The sequence below is a fragment of the Scomber scombrus genome, chromosome 11, assembly GCF_963691925.1.
Source record: "Scomber scombrus chromosome 11, fScoSco1.1, whole genome shotgun sequence".
Taxonomy (NCBI): domain Eukaryota; kingdom Metazoa; phylum Chordata; class Actinopteri; order Scombriformes; family Scombridae; genus Scomber; species Scomber scombrus.
Window position 1 is genome coordinate 27,287,110 of NC_084980.1, and position 16,169 is coordinate 27,303,278.

Genomic DNA, 16,169 nt, shown 5'->3' on the forward strand with positions numbered 1-16,169 from the left:
GAGGAAGAAGGAAAGGAAGGCAGGAAAGAAGGAAAGGAAGGGAGGAAGGAGGGAGGAAGGACGGACGGAGGAAAGAAGGAAGGAAGGAAGGTAGGAGGGAGGGAGGGAGGGAGGGAGGGAGGGAGGGAGGAAGGAAGGGAGAAAGGAAAAGAGGAAGTAAGGAAAGAAGGAAGGTAGGGGGGGAAGAAAGAGAGAAGGAGGGAAGGAGGAAGGAAGGAAGGAAGGAAGGAAGGAAGGATGGAAGGAAGGATGGAAGGAAGGAAGGGAGGAAAGGAAAGAAGGAAGGAAGAAGGAAAGTAGGAGGGAGGGAAAAAGGAAAGGTGGAAGGAGGGAGGGAAGGAGGGAGGAAGGACAGACGGAAGGGAAGGAAGGGAGGAAAGAAGGAACAGTCAAAACAGACGGGGTCAATTTGACCCAGGAGGACGACACAAAGGTTAAAGATACAAATATAAAACATATTACATTTAAACAGATCTCGAGGTTCATCGCATTACATTTGAGCTTTTTTTTTTTACAGGACTGACAACTGACCAAACCTTATTTGTTGACAAAAAAGTGTTTAAAAGCTCCGTAAAAAGTTATTTTATTAAACCGCTGCTCATGAAGTCAAGAATATGCTTTCACACATACAGACATAAACAAGCTTATACATAGACAGGATAGTTAACCTGTGCAGGAGTGAAGTAGGAAGCTGCGGACGTTTTAAAGACTTTCCTAAAAAACCTCAACGCAGGATAAAAAACTGACATCCTTTATTAATGTTTTAGGTAAATTATTCTTAAAGTCAAAGTAAACAAAGACATACTGTAGACACTACGCATGCTTGAATCCTACAAAACAACATTGTGCATATATATAATTTATATCTAAATTAAAATCTAACACATTATCTGAACATAGTGAAAGATGAAGATGTTCAAGCTGTATTAGTTTTGAAAAGTCTGGTCTATAAACTTGGAAATCAAACCTCTCGCCTTCATAAACAGTGAAGATCTAAATCACCTGCAGGACCGCTCCACATTCTTCCTCAGTTGTGGAAAAAAAAAAAAAGATTTTAATACGTGCAGCGAAACTAAGCTAAAGGCTTCCAAACAAAGGCAAAAAAAAGTTCAATCTGCTCTATTCCCCATCTCCAAAGGTGAATCAACTTATGCTTAAGCTCAGAAAACGGCGAAATATTCCCAGTATAAGTTGCTCTGGCAGCTGGTGGTCATTTCCAAATGTCCTCCTACCGTAACCTGCAGTATATTAAACAGTATTTCTACTAAAAATCTGAATTCAAAAAGATGGCAGGACTTACCCTTCTTCTTCTGATCCTCCACGTGAACGTCTGAGAGAACAGCGCTTGCTTCCTTTTGTTTCTCCCATCTCTCCGTGAGCGTCTGTCTCAGCAGTAGCCAGAAGCTCAGCAGACACAAGGCCTACACCGAATAAATAAGATGTTTAGATAAAACGTATGAGCAGTAAGAAAAAAAGACCGAGGCACTAAATCTTTTCATTTACATTAACCTGCTGGGATAAAGGTTGTCTTAACAATAAACCGGGAGAGGATTTATATAAATCAGAAAAGACCTTCTAAACTAAAATTGGGATTGTGTAAACTTTCCGGTATGTGTTGTATTAATCTGGCACTTAAAATAAACCTTGAAAATAATAATTAATAACGAAGGGGGTGACACACAAATTCCCCCCCCCCCCCACCACCACCACCCCACTCTCTTAAATGATGAATAAACTGTTAAATAAAACAGTAAAAAAAAAAAAACTCATAAAAGGTGCAATAAAGCCTTAATGAAATCCATTGTGAGTGTGAGGTGACCTGCTGATGTGTAAAATCTCATTCTTGACACAATTAGGTCAGACTCTGCAGCCGCCAACATTAAAGACTTTGAGTTCTTCCAAAACATGTCAAAAGACTAAAAGCATGACAGTCTCATTTAGTCAAATATTGAGTTTCTATCTAGAGTCAATGTATCCCATTAGCTGCACACAGACTACATCTGTTATTGCAACTCGAGCTAAAGGTCAGTTTTAATGACCGTATGGATTTCTAGGGGATCGAAATTAGTGGCAAAGTCAAAATCAGGAATATTATTCGGTTTTTTTAATTAAAACTTTCCAAACCTTGGACGAGAGCGAGTGGAACGGGTTGTCCTTCTTGAGAAAAAATCCTGAGACTCCATTGATGTTTTCAAAACTGTAAATGTACTGCAGGACTATCAACAGGTTGCCGTACGCCACCATGAAGGGGGACGACAGCATGGCGTAGCGCCTCCGGTCCCTCACCATCCACAGCATGCACGACCACATGAGGAAGACGAACGTCAGCCAGCTAACGTACGTGATGCTCCAGGCCTGATGGAGACAAATGATAGAAAGATTACTCTGATGTCACAGTTCTGCTGTTGATGGGCGATTTATAAAAGACAAATCATACATGTGGAGCGATGAGTTTACTTGCAGGTAACAGTATGAATGCTTTACTTCAGGGGTGTCAAACATGCGGCCTGCGGGCCAGAACCGGCCCACCGAGGGGTCCAATCCGGCCCACTTTCCTTCCTGTGTTTTTTTCCTTCCTTCCATCTGTCCTTCCTTCCTACCTTCCTTTTTTCCTTTCTTCCTTCCTACTTTCCTTTTTTCCTTCCTTCCTTCCTTTCTTCCTTCCTTCCTTCTGTCCTTCCTTCTATCTGTCCTTCCTCCCTTTCTTCCTTCTGTTCTTCCTTCCTCCCTCCCTTCCTTCCTTCCTTCCTTCCCTTTTTCCTACCTTCCTTCCTACTTTCCTTTTTTCCTTCCTTCCTTCCTTTCTTCCTTCCTTCCTTCTGTCCTTCCTTCTATCTGTCCTTCCTCCCTTTCTTCCTTCTGTTCTTCCTTCCTCCCTTCCTTCCTTCCTTCCTTCCTTCCCTTTTTCCTACCTTCCTTCCTACTTTCCTTCCTTCCTTCCTTCCTTCCTTCCTTCTGTCCTTCCTTCTATCTGTCCTTCCTCCCTTCCTTCCTTCCTTCCTTCCTTCCTCCCTTTCTTCCTTCTGTTCTTCCTTCCTCCCTTCCTTCCTTCCTTCCTTTCTTCCCTTTCTTCCGTCTGTCCTTCCTTATTTCCTTCCTTCATCATTAAAAGGATTTATGGACTTTTGTGCTCAGCGGAGACGTGAGAACCTGCATGTATGTGATGTGTATGTATTTAACATCACACACATGTTTGACATATTATAGCCTTATAAATGTGTTAGGACTCACAAGTCAGCAAAAAATGGCATGTTTTCACACCCAGCAGAAATCCAGCAACATTGGTCTTTAATCCCAGATAAAATATGTTGAAGCTCAGAGCCTTATCACAAAAAAGACTGCAGCCTGATGTGTCAAAATCAACGTCAAACTATGTGACTGTTACCTAAATTAATTTTGATTTAACCGGGAATGTTTGACTGAAAACAGATGCTCTTTTAGTTATACGCTGCCACACATTTCGCTCAGAGAGGCTGCCCAGTACAACCACAGTTTCCTCCTGTTGGTCAGCCAGTAGTTCCACTGGAAGCAGAGAAGGGTTCAAGAACATCTTAATCGAAGTTGATCACGGAGGCGGGAGTGTTTGGCATTTACTGACCGCACCAGCTTTTTTCCAGCAGGTCTGTGGGTTTTGAACTTGTTACTTTCTGGTTATAACGCTGCGGCCATGCCACGTTAAATTAAACTGCATATAAAACCGCTAACTGGAAAACAACAGTCACATCATCACTGCAAAGGTTTTAAGAGGCAGAATTATTTTGTCAATCTTATAACAGAGTCAACTTTTCTTACATAAAGTTTTTTTTTTTTTTCAGCAGTGAGTTTATGGTCGACTTTAAATTCACAAATAAAAGTAATTTTAGATGTTTGCCTTTCCAACGTCCAAATACGGGACACAAACACAGCATAAGCCTGCTTCTGTGACTCCTGGGTTACACCACCTGTGGCTGCACGACTCACCATCATGGCTATGAGAGCACAGATGTAGCTCTGTTTCATGATGAAGTTGAAGACCTTCACCATCGCACCGACTCCTCTTGTCTTCAACCCGTCGTCTTCTCCCTCAGACTTCTCCTCTCCTCCCTCTGACGTTGCGTCCTCTGGCGGCAAGCACACCTCGTACACACACTCCTCCTTCTCTGGTTGGACACAGAGCCACAGTTCATTGTTAAAAAACAGTTCATAATAACATTTGGCTTTTTTGTGAGTGAAGTTCGGCACTTAGATGGAGCAACTGTGGATCAGGAAGTGGTGCAGGTTGGTCCACTAATTGGAAGATCAGCGGTTCGATCTCCAGCTCATCCAGTCCTGCATGCCGTGCAGTGTCCTTGGGCAAGATAAGTGTGTGTGTGTGTGTGTGTGTGTGTGTGTGTGTGTGTGTGTGTGTTGTGTGTGTTGTGTGTGTGTGTGTGTGTGTGTGTGTGTGTGTGTGTGTGTGTGTGTGTGTGTGTGTGTGTGTGTGTGTGTGTGTGTGTGTGTATGTGTGTGTTGAGCTGCCATGCCATAGGATACAATTGCAAGATATTAATTCAGCAAAAAATGGTCAAAATCTGTGCAGCAGAGGCCTGAATATCTTAACTTTAAAATCTAAAAACATGGCGTCTCATTACACTCCCTAACACGCAACCCAACAGTGTTCATTAGACCTTCACTGCCTGGTAAACACTCACGTCTTTCAAACTCCGAGACTAAAAAATGACTAATTTTCTCAGACTTTACAAATCTGCTTCACAGCCAGAGAAGACATTATACACAGGCTGCTGAGTACGCCCCATGGCTAATAACTGGACTTTGAAGTGTAAAATCAGTGAAGTGCCCCTTTAAGACAACTCTATGAATTCAGTGGCAATAAAGTAAAACTAAAAAAGAACTGAACAAAAGAGTCATAATAGTGAATCCTGCACAGTGTCACAATAAATATGATAAAATACAACAAAAGGATAAGAGAGACTGTTTACTCATCAAAATGTTAATATCATCTATTAATACTCTATATCAAATTTAATATCAGCTTTCTAGGAACTAAGAAAAATAACATTATTTATAACATGGCAGGTAAATTGTGAGTTTATCCACCTCGTTAGAGAAGGAGTTTCAAAATTGTCTCAACTGAAAAATAACCACATAATACTGTAAATGCACCTAAAAATGAAAATAATAATCATTTTGCTGTTATTTTATTATTTTACACTAATTCAGTGAAGTATTCTCAGTTCGCGTCTTTCAGTCTGACCTTTTCAAGGAAATTTGGAGTAAAGCCGCAGACAGCAGAGGGTAAGACCAACTCACCTGTATCATCTTTGGGCTGATCCATTTTATACTGGGGGGTGGAGTATAAGTCCAGACAGCCTGGTCCATTCTCAGTGACGAAGTCAAAGGACGTCCCATTAGAGATGGGCCCAGCCTGTAAATCATCATCAGAAACTTAAAATTACATTTCTATGATTAAGAAGATGTGTTAAAGGATCACGATACTGTGCAGAAGTCTGCCCCACAAAGACAAACATTAGTAACTGATGTTTAACAACTGGATATTTAGCTTTTTAAATAAAAACAAATGGATTGAGAGGACATCTTTGTTACTATAGTTTGGCTTTGTGGGGCTTCATGAAACAGAGCATTTCTTCTACTTTTCACACTGCACATTTGATTTGTACAAGCTGCCTTATAACTCAGGAAATCACTTTCATATTAACTTCTACCTTTCTGGGCTTTTGGAAATGTGGGAGATTCAATCAAGATGCTCAAAAAATGTGTCAGGCAAATTTTTTGCAACATAAAATGATGTTATTATTATTATTTTATAGACTTCTGAACACGGCAGACTGATCATTTCAACCAAATCTGCAGTCAATAAAAGCCCAACATTTTATATATCAATATTCACCAGATGTTTCCCTCAGCTTTATTGTATTACAAATCATTTATAGGTTGTTTGTGCCATTATAAACAACTTTTGCATTCTCCTGACATCGTCCATTTGAACCCAGAGTCATTTGAACGACTCAACATCTGAGCAGATAAAGGCAGTTTGATATTAACTCATTTGGAGCAGGATCAGCCTCAAATGCTGTGATGTTAATTATAGATTTAGTGCAGCTTTTGGCGAACTGACCCAGTTGGAAACACTTTTTTTTACCACAGCATCAGAATAAACCTGCTCCATGAGGGTGCAGTGTGAAAAGCACTTTGCAGAGATTCCTTTTCTTGCAACAAGACTGAGGGGGATAAAGGGGGGAGTAAGATGCACAAATTTCAGACACATCCAGAGCAGCTCCCACCTCAGTACTGATGCCATCCTGGGTGGAGAGAAGCTGCGGTGGGAGGAGAACAGAGCAAGGTGTGTTATCGATGAGCTGCTGAAGTCAAAGGCAACCTTGTTCTTTATAGTCGCTGATAAGCAGGAACAAAGGCGAGCAGCACTACTCTGTAAATCGAGCCCATCACTCATCTGTGTCTGCACGCCGTAAAAGCTTTTAAACCTCAGGAGGTGGCCGGTGGAGACAGACTACGGACCTTGATATGGGAACAAGGTCAGAATGAATGTGTGTGTGTGTGTGTGTGTGTGTGTGTGTGTGTGTGTGTGTGTGTGTGTGTGTGTGTGTGTGTTGTACGTTGCCAGCTGACATTTTTCCAGCGATGAGTCTATTACAAAAAGCTTGAGTAAAACAAGATGTAGACTTGTTAAAAAAAATAAACCACTACAGCTTGAGTTTACAGTTTTTACAAAGAGTTGGTTTCCTGTTATTATGAACTTGTATTGCAGTATTTTTTTTTTTCCATTTCACTCGGCTCTTATTAAATAGCGGATATGAATCAAATCGTTCCATGTCTAACAATAGTTATCAGTTATTGTGAGAATGCAACAGAGACATAATATTTGGGTTTTAGCAGCCAGACACAGCTTCATAATTTCAGAATCTGTTGCATTTTCCACATTTTTCATTTTTGTCCTAAAAAAAACACAAATTCTCTGGCATGTATTCACTTCCTGTTATGAGCAGAGAAACCCCTTAACAGTGTTTTTTAACAATGGGATACAACACGACCAAAGGATGACCACTACATGACTTCAATAATCAATGTGTACGATAACCCCGACGTACATTTTTTTCATCCGTGCACCGGCGTGATCCCCACCACAGCTGCCTCTTCCTGGTGGCTGAGTTATTTGTTCCGTTTCCGACCTGTTCCTCCTCTTCGCACACGTCGTCATCCTTGTTATCCTGAAACAACAGAGATAGTCAGTTTGTTTGGGTAATGTATATCTTGAGTTCAGTGCTCTATTGTTCAGCACTGATACAGATACTCCCAAAACTGACACTAATCAGCTTCTACTGAACTCTGATTTACAGCGTAGGAGACGAGTATCTGCGGAGGAGTAGGGCGGCCTGTTAAAGAGGGGACATGATATTGTTTTCATTCTTTTTTTTAGCATTTCTTAGCATTCATTTCTTGTTTTTTCTTCACTTTTTGCAGCACAGTTTTCCTTGTTTCAGGAATTTTGAGCTTCAGTATCTTTGAACAAAAGCATCTTGATGACACTTGGTTAAAAAAATAGTGAAACAGGGTAAATTATATAATATTTGGGCCCAAAAACAGACACGGCCCTCTGCATTAAAGACCGTGTAAAGTGAATTCAGACATTTTCTTCTAAACACATTAAATAGGTCATACATTTATTTCTAAAAAAGGTGTAAAAAGCATTTCAACCATTTAGATTTGAATTGTGGAGCTAGGCTTCACAAACTGTGTTTCAAGATTTCTGTGTCTGGATTTAATGGGCGGGTCTGAAAATCTACGTAACCGGTGGGCAATAGCACGGTTACACACCGGAGCATAAACCCGCCCCTGCTGCTGTAGAGGTATAAATACATTCAGCTCACACTACTACTACTACAGTCTACAGTTAGCCAGTTAGCTGAGTTAGCCGCTGAGCTAGCCGCCGAGCTAGCCGCCGAGTTAGCAGCCGAGTTAGCAGCCGAGTTAGCCACCGAGCTAGCCGCCGAGTTAGCCGCTGAGTTAGCAGCCGAGTTAGCCACCGAGCTAGCAGCCGAGTTAGCCGCCGAGCTAGCAGCTGAGTTAGCAGCAGAAAGCTCTCAGGCCTAGCGTCCATGTTTCTGGTAGAGGTGGTGACTTTGATTGACAGGTGACACTTGGTAGGGGCGGGGCTTCAGCGAACTCGGCGGCCACTCCCACAGCGTTTGGGAGAAGAGAAATAGGCAGACTTTTACACAACTTTGAAGCCTAATTTCATATATTTGGCGATTTTTTTAATCATTCAAATTTTGCAGGGTGGTTAACAACACACTTTTCTGTGGTATGTCAAACTCAGAACACATATTTATTCTTACTTTACACGGACTTTAAACATCTCATTTTTGAACCTGGTAAAAATCCATTCACACTCTTTATATGGCATCAATCCCTCATGAACTCTGCTTGTCCTTATTGGTTCATGGGTTTGTTCATGTTTCTAGTGTTGGCAGTGAGATTAAACAAAAAAAGTGGCAATCATACATTGTTGGCTTTAACACAATGATTAATTTGTCACAACAGTCTCTAAATATGAACCCTGACGTGATATGTATGCAATGTTTTTTCATCTCCATATTTTCCATCTGCAGTCAGCTCCTCTCCAACACTTCCCCATGTCTCATTCCTTTGGATACTTGGATTAAATCAATGTTTAACTGGTGAAACTGCTGAATAAAAACAGGTAATTAACTGCACATCAACCATTAAATTAAATGAGCAATTTTGACAGGGGTTCATTACGAGGTTCATCATAATAATCTGGCATCTTCCTTATCGAGCGGACCTGTCAGCTGCTGATTTATGTTGTCATCATGTTTTATTATTAGCGTCTTCGAAAGTGTAAGGGTAGGTGAAATCACACACACACACACACACACACACACACCTCTGCGGACAGATCAATAATGCATACAGCCCCACAGGTTTACAGGGAAGTATTGACCCCTCTATAAAAACACTGATCTATAACTCCATTACAGGACAGAGGAGCTAAGCATCGAGCCCTGAGGTGAAAGAAGAAGATGTGACCACTGAGTCCGCTGCTTCACACACTGCGAGACATTTAAGTGAGACCAGCTGTAGTTTGAATAGTCCGTCATTAGCATTAATTAACACTTGGGCCAATCAGGTTCTCTCTTTCTCAGCTCTTGTAGTTCTTAGTTATAAATACAGTTATGGTTTTACTGGCAAATTTGGAGATATCATTCTCTGATTAGTGTTGATTGGCTCTCATACAAGTACAACTTCTGTCTGAACCTGGCTTAAATCGCTCATTTCAGCGAGGGAGTAGTTGCACATTTGTGAGATTTGATAAATAGAATAATGAACACCCCTTAAATATACATATATGGCTCCGTTTTCTGCTCAGTTTGTGGTCAAGTTTGCCAGTGACATGCCATCAGAAATAAAGAAAAACATCTTTCTAAAGCCAAAAACGGGGGTCATAACATTAAAGAAACCTCTCGGTAAATTGTCAAACCATGATGATGATGAATATTAATTTTGCATTAACCCTTAAACAGGCAGGAGTGGAAAATGAGATGTAAATAAAAAAAACATAATTTGATGTTACTAGTTATCTCATTTGCACCTAAAGTAAAACATTTCCACGAATATTTTTAATATATTTTGGATTTTATGAGTTTTATCTCCAGCCAGGATATGAAGAAGTGATACATTCTTGCTTTCCCTGGTCATTAATATCGCACATACTAGTTTAGAAGTATAGACCTACCACAAACCTTAATTCTACCAATTCAAGGCCCATACAACTGAACAACCACCTTAACAGGGTGTTAAAGTGTCTGTATCTCCTGGTGCACGTGGCCTGTTCAAGGGTTAAGTGTATGTTTGAATAAATATATTTCAATAGTTGATTTTGGGGTGATATTTAAACTCCAATACTCATTCAGATTGAGACATTATAAATGGAGGTCAAACAGAGTGTGTCTCCTCTTGTGAGGAAAAGCAGAGACTTCCTGCTAAGGACTCGTACGACCGATCTCGACCACTCACACATTTCAGAAAATTGGTTAATGCCACAAATTCTCTTAAATCATTCACATCTTAGAACAAAATCTGTTCATACAAGTGCTTCTTGCATGAGGCTCAATGACCCAATTACTTCTGCATAGTCCACAAAGCACAACCTGAATAGTTTTTATTGGCACTATTTTCTATTAAAGAAATACAGACCGGTGACAAATTACAGGAAAAACTAACATAATGGTGTTGATACTCCACATGCTGCCAGGACGGCTTTGGATTTGATTCTGAACTCTACTAGAGGGATGATGAACATTATTCTTCCAAAACATATTCGCTCATTTAGTGTTTTGATGATGATGGTGGAGAGTAATGAAGCTTAGTGAAAGTTCAGTCAGAAGACTCTAAAACATACAGGCATAACTGGGAACTTCTGCCTCCTTCAAGCATGCTCATCTATCACCTAGATTTCTATGTCTAGGGCGTTATGTCATCTGTCAATCTCAGCAACCAATAGCAAAACGCCACACTTCAGCCTTAGCCTATCATCCTGTAGCGGTCCGTTTAACCCTCCTGTTGTCCTCGAGTCAAGGAAGAAGGGAGGAAGAAGGAAGGAAAGGAGGAAGGAAGGAAGGAAGGAAGGAAGGAAGGAAGGAAAGGAGTAAGGGAGGAGGAAAGAAAGAAAGAAGGAAGGAAGGAGGGAAAGGAGTAAGGAGGGAGGGAGGAAGGAAAGGAAGGAAGGAAGGAAAGGAGTAAGGAGGGAAGGAGGGAAGAAGGAAGGAAGGAAAGGAGGAAGGAATGAAGGAGGGAAAGGAGGAAGGAAGGAAGGAAGGAAGGAAGGAAGGAAGGAAGGAAGGAAGGAAGGAAGGAAGGAAGGAAGGAAGGAAGGAAGGAAGGAAGGAAGGAAAAGAAGAGAGGAAGGGAAGAAGGACAGATGGAAGGAAGGACGGATGAAAGGGAGGAAGGACAGAAGGAAGGAAGGAAGGAAGGAAGGAAGGGAGGAAGGGAGGAAAAGAAGACAGGAAAGAAAGATGGAAGGAAAGATGGAAGGAAGGGAGGGAGGAAAAGAAGATAGGAAAGAAAGATGGAAGGAAGAAAGGGAGCAAGGACAGAAGGAAGGAAGGAAGGAAGGAAGGAATGAAGGAAGGAAGGAAGGAAGGGAGGGAGGAAAAGAAGAAAGGAAAGAAAGATGGAAGGAAAGATGGAAGGAAGGGAGGGAGGAAAAGAAGATAGGAAAGAAAGATGAAAGGAAGAAAGGGAGCAAGGACAGATGCAAAGAAGGAAGGAAGGAAGAGAAAGAAGAGAGGAAGGAAGGAAGGAAAAGAAGAGAGGAAGGAAAGTGGGCCGGATTGCACTCCTCGGTGGGCCGGTTCTGGCCCGCGGGCCGCATGTTTGACCCCCCCTGCTCTACAGGATCTGCAGTCTATTCCCATCTGCCATCTTCTCTTCAGTCTCATCAGCAATCACCTACACCAGTGTCTGGACTTCATGGGGACGTTCAGAGATGATTCCTCATGGAGTTCAAGCGCCAAAGACTTTGTCATTACTAAGATTTTGTTCATTACATATTTACAAATAAATATCTTTCTATTTACTTGTCTCTCCTGATTGAAACGTCTAACACGTCAGTCCAAAATCTCTCATAGGGGGTTAAGTTGGGTTGAGATCTGGTGGCTGTGAAGACCAAAACATCTGATTCACATCATTTTCCTCCTCATCAAATCATTTAATGACCTCTTGCACACTATAGATGGGGTCATTGTCATCCTGGAAGAAATCAATCCCGTCAGAATAGAAATGTATTGATTAGCAGTGAGTCTTCCCTTTAAGAGTGGACCCAAACCATGGCAGCAAAATGCCCCCAACAGAGCCTCACTACAGGGGTCAAACATTCAGACATGTTCCAGTTTTTCCTTTAATTTATCACCTGTCTGTAGTTCCTATGAAAACATTTATATAACATCTATATATTGTAATAATAAATATATGAAATGACCCTTTACTGCTTATCCAGAGTTTAGATTTTGGACTTTTAAATTGTGCCTTGAGATGATTTCTGTTGTGATTGTGCTTTATAAATAAAATGTAATTAAATAGAATAAATACAGCTCATTCATTGAGTAAATTTGTCTTCTTTTTTTTTAACCCCAATTTTAATTGTGGAAAACATCAAAAAAAAAGCTGCATACAGTTGATCAGTTGCACACACTATTTAAAATGTTTTGGTCCACATACCTTCATCAGGATCATTTTACCTGGTTACTGAGGGTCTGAGGGTCCAAAACATTTTCAATAAAGTAAATGTGTTTTTCGTTTTCCCGTCCTCTGAAATGATGCCAATGCGGAAGTAACTTAAAACTGCATTCTATCAAAAGGCCACCAGGGGGCGACCGTTTTGGTGTCAAAAGGACTTCCGTCTCTATACAAGTCAATGGAGAATTCACCAACTTCTCACTTGATTTCTAACCTCAGTAAACGTTTTCAAAATGTGTTTATGGTCTCAATCGCTAGTTTAAAGCCTTCTTCAATGCAGTATGATGTTCATTTGAGAAATGTTGGCCTCCCTGATTTTATATTTGACGATAAAGCAGCACTATTTAAAATGTTTTGGTCCGCATACCTTCATCAGGATCATTGTACCTGGTTACTGAGGGTCTGAGGGTCCAAAACATTTTCAATAAAGTAAATATGTTTCAGTTTTTTCGCCGTCAGAGCTCATGATTTAAATTCTGTATTAATCGCTATGATATTTGACCTAAAGAGTGCACCCTCTACGCCAGTGAGTTTGAGCGCAAGCATAAATGCCAAAAATACATCATCGCTTCATAATTTATCATATTTTGAGTTATTACATAACAGTCACATTTTTTCACCCCTGCAGAGCTCTGTAACACTGTAACATACTGTAGTGTACTGTAGTGCTGAAATGTGTGCGTCCTGCCTACATGTACATGCCTCGTCAAAGTTATACCAACAGTGTCTCGGATATCACCTGAGCTACGGCAAACAGATCCAGCCAACGATCAATAGTCCTGGAATCTTCCATCAATACAGTTTTCTGTGATCACGAGGCCACCTGGCTGCCTGTTTAATCCAATCTAAATCTATTTCAGTTCAGTGTCTGGAATTTACTGTGGAGCGTTATATGGAGGTGTCGTGTGCTGATTTAAACGCCTTTTGACATCCGTTGCTCACGCTCAAGCGAAGCAGGAGCTCATTCAACTGTATAAATAATAGTTAAATCACATGCTGTTTATTGGGGAGGAAAGCATGTTATTTTATCTGGAAGAGAAATCTAGTTTCATTCTTGGCATTTCCCTTTTCTTTCTCACTCCAGACCTGTAATTCAACCCTCAGATACTCTAATACTGACATTTATTCAGTTGTCTATGATTCTTGTTTGCTGTAATTTTTGAGATTAAGGGTTGTGATTTATTCATAGTTACACACATTTGTCTTTTCATGTCTTGTTTCTCACTTAATTGTTTCCTGCATCTCCCAGAAAGCTCAGGCAAACAGGTCAAATGTCTGCATTAGGCTGCATTACATATGTGTCTATTGAGGCTTCTGCATGTATATTTCTTCTTCTATTACTGATAAACAAGCGCATCAGTAATAGAAGCTTTTAAGGGAACCAAAATATGACGTTTTTGATCCTGAAGATGTCTCATAATATCACCTTTGGCCCCTCACGTATGGGAACAAAGAAAATACAGCATAAGGTTGAGTGTCCATAAAGCGTTTTTATCGTCTTTTTCTACTCTTTTCAAAGAGGTGAGAGTGTTTGCAGCCACATGCAGCCGCCTGGAGAAACCTCTCTGCACCCTGCGCCTTTTTTTGCAGAGCACTCCACCTTTTTTGTGGGGCTGCAACGAGTACGGAGCATCTCAGAACTTTTCAGAAAGGCACAGGCGTCGTCACTGTTGCTCCTTTTCACACAATCAATCATACATGAGATGGGACGTCCTCCAGTTGGTGCTCAAGGAGGAAAAATCAGTGTCAAACTAAAAGATAGTAGCCTAGGAATAACTAATAGATGATATAAAAGCGAAGGGTGATGTTTAACGAGGTAATATGTTGTCAAGATATTGTTGTCATAGAAACAAAACCCATGGACACACATCCTAAAACAACAAATAATCCCAATAATTTACAAGTTTTTAGGGTATATTGTCCCTTTAAGAACTACAGTGTATAACGTAACTGATTAAATTTAGTGGACCTGTTTTTGTAAAATTTCTGCCTCTACAAATTAGTAATGTGATTGCTTTTCAGTCAAAGCATATAATGAAACATATAATGAAACTGTAAGGCCAAATCGACTCTAATGATGCTCTAATGTGACACAGCTGTAAATATATATATATATATAAAGAAGAATCTCTGTCTGTCTGCTGTCCTCACCGTCAGCTGGTCGATGGGTTCCTGCAGCCAGAGGCGGATGAGCGTGGCCAGGGTGTAGTAAAGAATCAGCAGCATGATGGGATTGACAAAGTGGTACCACTTTCGCTCCGGGTGCACGATGAGTTTCCATGTGTAGGAGCAGTTACTCTGAACAATGGGGGAGATGCCAAATACACTGCAGAGAAACACAGAGAGAGATACATGAGCACAAGAACAGGAACAGGACTAAACTGTGAGGACAAAATTGATATTGATGCCAAAAAAAGAAATCAGGATAATTGGTGCAACAAATTAAAGAAACAACTATTTCTCCATTCATTTTAATCTCAATCCAAACATCTGATTCAGATTTTGCACTCGCTAAAAAGTTGAATTTTTGTTTCCTGTATTCTGACCTTATAAACGATTTTTTTCACAAATTATCTAATACAAAAAAAATAGTTTTTTGAGGAAGCAAAAACATGACTACTGCTGCTTAAATCTTATGTCAACTAGCCCAAAGTCATTGACCAGTGAACTGTGGCGTGTTATCAGTGAGATGAGTATATTGTTCAATTCATTACGTTCAATTGAGACCCTGAGCTCTTCATCTCTGAAACTAATTATTGATTCCAGAAAGAAAGAAAGGAAGTAGGATGTGGGAAAAGCTTGTGGGAATTGCATCAGTGATTCCCAACATTCAAAGATAATACATTATAAATACAATGCAATACAAAAGATATTAAATACAGAATAAATACATACTCAATACAGGAGAAAAAAGAACACACACACACACACACACACACAGACAGACACACACACAGCGATGTAGATTCCCATCAGCACCAGCTTTATCTGGCTTTTTTCTGCATCCATTTAAAAACCTAAACATGGGGGTCGAGACCTCTCAAGGGGTCTAAAGATGATTAAAAACTAATATAATAATATAAACTTATATAATATAATACTGGATGCTCTTACCTCCAAATCTGAGCATTAAAAGAGACCCTTTCAGTAACAGCTCGTGTCCACACAGAGGTCAAAACCAGTGATCAGGGTCATAAATTAATACTGCTGCATTTAAAGGAGTCATGAACCCAAAAAGGTTGAAACCTAACTGCTATATATAGTATTATCTCATCATGGGAGTACATTTCTCTTTGCCTATTTTGGTCTGAATGCAGTTTTAAAGTTCCATCTACACTTAACTATTAGTAGGAATAAGTGTCTTAATGAATAACATTTTTACTCTTGCTCTGTTTTGGTGTAATTCTTAGAAGTTAAATAAATACAAGCCCTGATGATGATCTTAAGAAAGTGATATATTCCCATCATTAAACTACGCTCAATACACATTAGATGATGTTAAAATACACTGAATGAATAAAGACAGAGATGTTCTGTTAAAGTAGTGTATTTTAATATAAACAGCTTTAGAAATGATGTGTAATGTCTGGCTTTGATAGTGATTTAATAGTGGATGACATGCAAGAACTGATAATAGTCGGTAGACATAGAAGACCCACTTTGGCAGGAGTTTTGTTGCTATGTGAGAAAATATGTACCGTATATATATATATGACTATATGTCAATGCCGTGTATAACGTGTCTATCTTAACCCTCCTGTTGAGTCAAGGAAGGAAGGAAGGAAGAAGGAAGGAAAGGAGGAAGGGAGTGAGGAAGGAAGGGAAGAAGGAAGGAAAGGAGTAAGGAAGGAAGGAATGGAGTAAGAAGGAAGGATGGATGGAAGGGATGAAGA

At 40.2% G+C, this 16,169-nt stretch overlaps 1 protein-coding gene across 1 annotated transcript in view; it reads right to left on the reverse strand.

Annotated features, from left to right (window-relative positions):
* Window positions 1-16,169, reverse strand: part of LOC133991280 (piezo-type mechanosensitive ion channel component 2) — a 122,116-nt gene that overhangs the window by 61,822 nt on the left and 44,125 nt on the right. The window contains exons 8-14 of the mRNA XM_062429810.1: window positions 14,428-14,602; window positions 7,107-7,226; window positions 6,282-6,314; window positions 5,290-5,404; window positions 3,961-4,139; window positions 2,125-2,355; window positions 1,301-1,421 (exon numbers count right to left, since the gene is read on the reverse strand). Coding sequence (XP_062285794.1) covers window positions 1,301-1,421; window positions 2,125-2,355; window positions 3,961-4,139; window positions 5,290-5,404; window positions 6,282-6,314; window positions 7,107-7,226; window positions 14,428-14,602 — 974 coding nt within the window. The remainder of the gene's footprint in view (window positions 1-1,300; window positions 1,422-2,124; window positions 2,356-3,960; window positions 4,140-5,289; window positions 5,405-6,281; window positions 6,315-7,106; window positions 7,227-14,427; window positions 14,603-16,169) is intronic.